Raw genomic sequence first — 6,675 nt, 5'->3', positions numbered from 1 at the left:
TGAAATGAGCCAAGAACGGGGCCGAGGGGATTCCCGGAGCCACAGATACTCAGATTTATTTTATTTTATTTTTTGGACCAGAGTCCTGACTGAGTCCAGGTGTCTCCCATCGGTCACGTGTGGCTGTTACGGGACGTTCTGATTGGCTGGTGCAGACAGGTGAATGATGAACAGAGCGAAGGAGCCAGAGCTGTGGATTCAGTGGTTTCCATAGCAACATGTGAACGTTTGTTCAGAGATTACTCAGAGTCTGAATGTAGCCGAGGACATCGGCTGTTTTTGCTGCTGTACCATGAAGGGGTGATGATGCTGATGATGCTGAACTGACCCAAATCTAGAGAATCCTGCGGTCCGGAGAGACGAGCGGCGGGGCGGAGCCTCGTCTCCTCTCAGCGTTCTGCTCAGACCAGAGTCTGTGTTTCCGTGTTCGCAGACGATGCGCTCGTCTCCGCTGCCCAATCTCTGGCCCCGCAGTGACGGAGGCGGAGGAAACGCTGTGCTCCCATCATGCTCTGGGGGTGGACTAACCTAAAAACCACGAGCAGAGCCGCACATCTGCAACAGTTGGAGCTCCTCAGAACCAGATGTTTAAATGACGCAGCTGCAGATTCTGTGGTTCTGCCCAAAGTGGAGACAACGAAGGAAAAAGAGCGAAGCTTTAGAGTTTTATGAGCTCCGTTTAAAGTATTTAACAGTAAATACACGACAGCTTCGATACGATGTGGAGCTGGAGCTCGATGGTTTGGAGCCACGTTCAAATGATTCTTCTTCACCGTAGAGAACCACGGTAAAGGGACAGTTCAGTTAATTTTCAGTCCATCTCTTTTACCCTAAGAAGCTCTCAAACAGACTTTGTAGGAAGATCCTTCTGCTCTACAAGTCCTCAGGTCACCAACTCGTGTTCATACAGGCAGGATTCTGTTTCTTAATAAAACAAAAAACACAAAACAAAGAAGCTGCTTCTTCTCCAGGCTCTCTTCCACCTGCTCCTTGTTCTCACGACAGATCACAGCGTCGTCTGCAAACAGACAAATCGCAAGAAACCAAACGAGGAATAAATTGAACAAGTTCCCAGTGGACAGATGAAAACTTTGGAGGGATTACCGTATAAGTCGCAGGTTTTTACATAATTTCATGCCCTGCGACTCGTGCACCAAAGCCACTTCATTAAATATTTTGGACTGAAGCGACTTATGGGGCGCAGCGACGTGTACGGCGGAAAATACGGTAATGTTTATTTGTGGCTCCATTTTGAGTTGTCCTCACTTGTCGGTTTTATTGTGGGACGTCACGGTAACGTTTCAGGATCCTGGGGGTTCACCAACAGGAGTTGTGAACTTTTTGTTTTGGAGTATTTTGGATCGGGAACGAGTCGATCTGCTCACTGGAACCAGAATCTCACTGAGCCGCGACGGCTGGAGACAAACTGCAGGAAGCCTCCGTGGAGGAGTCTCCAGCGCGTCTCAAAACGTTCCCGAAGGGTCGCAACTCCCTCACGGGGCCTCGCTCTCGTGCTGCCGAGTTCGTCGACACGTGTCAAAGAGTCGAGGGCGCCTGGATTTAGGTCCCGAGTCTGAAAGTGAAACTTCAGGAGGGTTTGACGACCACGACTGGAGACAAAAAGAACAAATTGAGATTAAATTGAGACATAATTAAGACACTTTGTGACCAAACTGCTACAGAAAGGATTCACACATCGTTCAGAGTTACGTACGAACACAAACGTTCTCAGTCAGTGAACGTCTCACGATTCTGTCAGAAGATATTAAAATAAAAACCGTCCCCTCCCTCCTGAATCGCTCCAGAACCAGAACAAACGCACCTAAACCTGCTTGTTCACTTCGGTTTGGCTCGTGTGGCTTCACCGGTTATTGAAACAGAAAACTGCTGAACTGGGAACGGGTCCTGGCTGCAGATTTTAATCCAGTAAGCTGTTGTTGCTAAGCAACACTGGCTGCCCGCGAGCGGCGTTCGTCGGCGTCTTCGCCCAGCAACAGGTGGTATTTCAGGCAGGAGGCTCGACCTTCTGCAGGTGTGCGGCTCTGTGGCGGACGAGCCTGTAAATCCTGTAAATACAGAGAAGATTGTACAAATTCTGCTTTTTTATAAAAATTAATAAATATTGTCCTGATGGAATAAAAGAAGAACTGGATGTTAAATATGAATCAATAAAGATGAGTTTTATAAAAAGCTGAGTGGTTTTTGTTTATTTATTTATAGCTCAAGTCTTTTCAGAGACAAAGCAGCTTCAATTTAAAGGCTTTTATTTTGAAAAAACAATCAGACAAACCAAAATGAGTTGATGAACTTTAACTCTTTATTGTTCAGAAATGTTTACATTTATTTTATGATTGTCACAACTGTGTTGCATTTACAGAATGTTTGGCACGGTAGTCTAGGGGTTAGAGTTGTTGCCTCACAGTGAGAAGGTCGCAGGTTCGCCTCCCTCCATGTCTGTGTGGACACCAGCGACCCGGAAGTCGTGGGAAAGAAAATGGATGGATGATGCTAAACGCAGGTTTTCAGCTTGTTGCTGTGGGTGTTTTGCCAAAGCTAAAAGTAACAAAACACTAGCTGAAGGCTAGAAGTAGCAATAGGCTAGCAAAAAACTAATTGTAACAATCGGCTAGCTAATAGCTAAACTAGCAAAACATGAGCTAAAAGCAGCAAAAGGTTAGGTTTTGCTACTTTTAGATGTTTTGCTCCTTGTAGCTAAAAGGAGCAAAACATCTAAAAGTAGCAAAAGATGTACTTTGTAAAATCTAACAAAAGGCTAGCTTAAAGCAACATAATAGAAGCTAAAAGCAGCAGAATACTAGCTAAAAGTAAGAGAGCCAGTCGTTTGCAGGAGAACAGATTAAATCATAACGTTTTTTCTGTGTAGAGAAACATTTTAAATAAAGTTGAGTTTTTAAACAAATTATAGAAAAAACAGAAGTTGTGGAATTTTTCATTGAAAATCTGAGATTTGTTTCAGCTCCTTCAGCTCGTCTTCCCACACGTTCCTGCCTGAAGCAGAAGCTCCTCGTGTTTAGAGGATTACGTAACGTCCAGGACCAGAAGCCAACAGAACCTGGTAGGAGGAGAGGTTCTGTTGAGGTTCTGTTGAGGTTCTGTTGGCTTCATTAATAAAACAGAACCTCCACGTGCTGCTGGTCAGAGCACGCTCCGTGTTGTTCCTGTTTTCTGCAACACTTTACAGATTTTATTAGTTTCACCTCGTAAAACGCTCCGACTTTAAACCAGCCTGTTCAGGAAACAGAGAATAGAAGAAAAAAAAAAAAAAAAACTTTAGGTCCAAAAAACTGGAAGTTGTTGAAACACAAAAAGAAACAAAAACAAAACAACACCAAAAAGATTAAAAAAACTGAAATTAAAAGATAATAAATTAATTAATTCAGTCAAATTGAGAGAATTAGGAAGTGGTTCAGCAAAAAGGCAGTTCCTTCATTTGCTGAAAAAAAAAAGCTGTTAAAGCTGAGAGAAGCAAAACACTAGCTAAAAGGCTAGCTAAAAGCTAAAAATAATCAAAGAACTAAAACCAGCTAAATGCTACATACAAAACATTAACAGAACGGTAATTAAAGCTAAAACATAACCTTAGTTGAAAACAGCGCAAGGCTAATTAGAAGCTAAAAGCAACAAAAGCTAGGCTAGTAGCATAAGGCTAACTAGAAGCTAAAAGCTGCAAAAGCTAGGCTAGTAGCTCAAATCTGAAAAGCCTAGCTGGAAGCTAAAAGTAGTTAAATGCCAACTAAAACTAATAAAACCAGAAACATCTAAAAGTTAAACATAGCCGAATGATAATTAAAGGCAGCAACAAACATTAGCTAAAAGGCAAGCTAAAGGCTAAAAATAATCAAACAACAACTAAAAACAGCTAAATGCTACCTACAAAACATTAACAAAATGGTAATTTAAGCTAAAACAGAAAAACCTTAGCTGAAAACTGCACAATGCTAACTAGAAGCCAACAGCAGTAAAAGCTAAGCTAGTAGCTCAAAGCTGCAAAATGCTAGCTAGAAGCTAAAATTAGCTAAATGCTAACTAGAATACCAAAAAAGTCCATGCTCAATAATCCAGGTATACTAACTAACTAGAATAAATAAAACCAGAAAGATATCTAAAAGTTAAACATAGCCAAATAGTAATTAAAAGCTAAAAGTAGCAACAAACGCTAAGAGGTCCGGGGTTCTCTCCTGGGTTAGTTAGTTAAGGATCATTAACCGTTAGTTAGTTCCTTGACCTGGAGCCACCCCGACCCGCTCCACTGCAGGTTTGATTTGTCCTTCCGGGCGAGGCCTTACGGGTTCTGAATGTTCGGCTCGTGTTGGTGTCGGCCTGTTTCATCTCCACCCCCTCAGCTGAAACAGCCGAATAATGTGATGCAGCTCTGAGCTCGTAAAGTGAGTCTGGGCCGGAACCAGCCTGCTGTTTGTGTTTTACTGGTCTCTATGGTATTACCGGGCCGAGCCCACAAACAGTCCTGAACACAACACGGTTCTGCTGGACATTTAATCCCAGTCTGGAGGAACGTCTCAGCGCAGGTCAGGAGGCAGATTATTAATCTCTGCGTTTAATTCAGACTAATCTGAGCCTGAAGGTGAACGCTGCAGCAGAACCAGACGGTTCTGTTGATTCTGACCCACAAACACCGGAGCGCGCTGAGCCACATGAAGGAACAGACTCATTCAGAACATATAATTTTAGCTACAATTTAGCCACATCAATTCCAATTAAGCTACGTATCATTTTAGCTGATTCAGCCACATATAACTCTAGCTACCATTTAGCCATATATAACTTTGGTTTTAATTTAGCTACAAACTGCTGTTTGGTCATTTAGCCACATTTAACTTTAGCTCCAATTCAGCTACATATGATTTTAGCTAAGATTCGGCCACATATAACTTTTTTCTGCTTCTTAGATTTAAATCTATTACATTTCTTGACAAACTGATTTTGTGTTTGCAGTCAAACTAAAGATACGTCACAGTAAATCAGCTGAAGGTCACTCATTGGCTGCGACGGATCCAGTTACCATAGCGACGGATCATATAAGCCCCGCCCACCCAGCCTCCTGCTTGTGTCAATCAAAGATGCTGCTCTGCGTCCCTCTGCTGGTGAAACTGTTGAACTGCAGCAGTCTGACAGACCTTCAGGAGACCTGGAGAACTTTGGATCGAGACCTCCGAGCGAACTCTAGTTTTAGGACCCTCTGGAGCAGCGTGTCTGCTGGTCTGAGTGAGCGCTTGGGTTTGTAGGGATGCAGCAGGTCAGAAGGTGGTGAGGTCATTCACATTAAAAACACATACCATTATTTTAAATGGAAATGCACAGACGAGCAGCCGGAGGAGATGAAACAGGAGATGAAGGTACAAAAGACCTGATGACCCCATCAGGTCTGAGGGACCCACAACCCCAGATCAAGAACCTGGTTCCGTTGTCATAATTTGTTCTGTGGTTTCCAAAGAGCCAAACTCTTCGTTCAGCAGCTGCAGGAACACTGAACTCACAAGAAATTCTTGTTTCTGCCCGTTTCCCACAGTAACAGAGTCGGAGTGGATTCGAAACATTTAATTCATCTTCACGAACAAATCGAAGATCATCGACGTAAAACGTTTTAAAAAACGCTCCAGAAACGACCAGGAGGCGTCGAAACGTTCAGTCTGAATTCACCTGGTTCAGGTCAGAGTTCTGAAACGAGCTGCGGACTTCAGTCTCTGTCGGGTTTCCTCCACCCGAACCCCCTGGACCGGATCACCTGATGGTGCGGTACATCATGAAGTCGACCGTGGTGCATCGTGGGAACTTTCCGATGGAGCTCTCCTCCACGGGCGTGTAGACTTTGATCTGACGCATGTGGGTGTCTCTGCCGTTCTGGTGGTTGGCCAGAACGGCGATCTGGATCATGAAGGTGCTGATCGGGTCATTGGTTCTCTGCAACACACAGACTCACGTTGGACTGAGACACAACGGGCGGGTCGGAACCACAAGTGGACAAAACGTTAACACGCTGAATAAAGGGAAAAGTAGCAAAAAGCTAAAGTTAGCTGGGTCAAAAGCATGTAAATGTCTAAAGTTAGCCAGAATCAGAAAGTATCAAAAGATCAGCTGAAGGCCTAGCCTTTAGGTATTAAAAGTTAGCTCAAAGCTAAAAGCAACATTAGCTCAACACTAACTGTAGCAACAGACAAGCTAAACGTGTTTAAAGTTAGCTAAAGCTAAATGTCTCAAAAGGTTAGCTAAAGATAAAAAAAGTAGCAAACAGCAACCCTATATTAGCTAAAAGCTAAATGTATCAGAAGCATGCAAACTGTCTAAAGATAGCAAGAAGCTTAAAGTTTCATAATGATAGCTAAAAGCTTCAAATGGTTAGCTAGGAGTAAAAAAAGTTAGCTCAAAGCTAAAAGTGACAAAAAAAAAGAGCTAAAAACCAAGAAGTTGGCGAAAAGCTAAAATTAACAAAACGGCTAAAAACTGACTACCTCAAAAGCCAAGCTAACAGTGTTTAAAGTTAGCTATAAGCTAAAAGTATCAAAGGGCAAGCTAAAAGCTAAAAGTTTCAAAATGTTAGTTCAAAGTAAGAAAAGTTAACAGCTAACTGGACTAATAGGCAAGTTAAACACGTGTGAAGACAGCTAGAAGCTAAACGCGTGTGAAGACAGCTAGAAG

General features: G+C 42.9%; 2 protein-coding genes across 2 annotated transcripts in view; one reads left to right on the top strand and one right to left on the bottom strand.

Moving 5' to 3' along the window:
• The window catches only part of LOC119417260 (F-box/WD repeat-containing protein 7), a gene marked incomplete in the record, with an annotated part of 18,888 nt that extends 18,184 nt beyond the window's left edge, over window positions 1-704 (top strand). Inside the window, 1 exon segment of the mRNA XM_037684473.1 lies at window positions 1-704. Within this exon segment, the coding sequence (XP_037540401.1) occupies window positions 1-8 (8 nt within the window).
• A 5,056-nt stretch (window positions 705-5,760) lies between these two features.
• anapc10 (anaphase promoting complex subunit 10) overlaps window positions 5,761-6,675 on the bottom strand; it is a 2,903-nt gene continuing 1,988 nt past the window's right edge. Inside the window, exon 6 of the mRNA XM_037677025.1 lies at window positions 5,761-5,940. Within this exon, the coding sequence (XP_037532953.1) occupies window positions 5,761-5,940 (180 nt within the window). The remainder of the gene's footprint in view (window positions 5,941-6,675) is intronic.

This window comes from Nematolebias whitei, chromosome 1 (assembly GCF_014905685.2).
Source record: "Nematolebias whitei isolate Nwh7 chromosome 1, NemWhi1, whole genome shotgun sequence".
NCBI classification, from domain to species: domain Eukaryota; kingdom Metazoa; phylum Chordata; class Actinopteri; order Cyprinodontiformes; family Rivulidae; genus Nematolebias; species Nematolebias whitei.
This window is presented reverse-complemented; position numbering and strand designations above follow the sequence as displayed.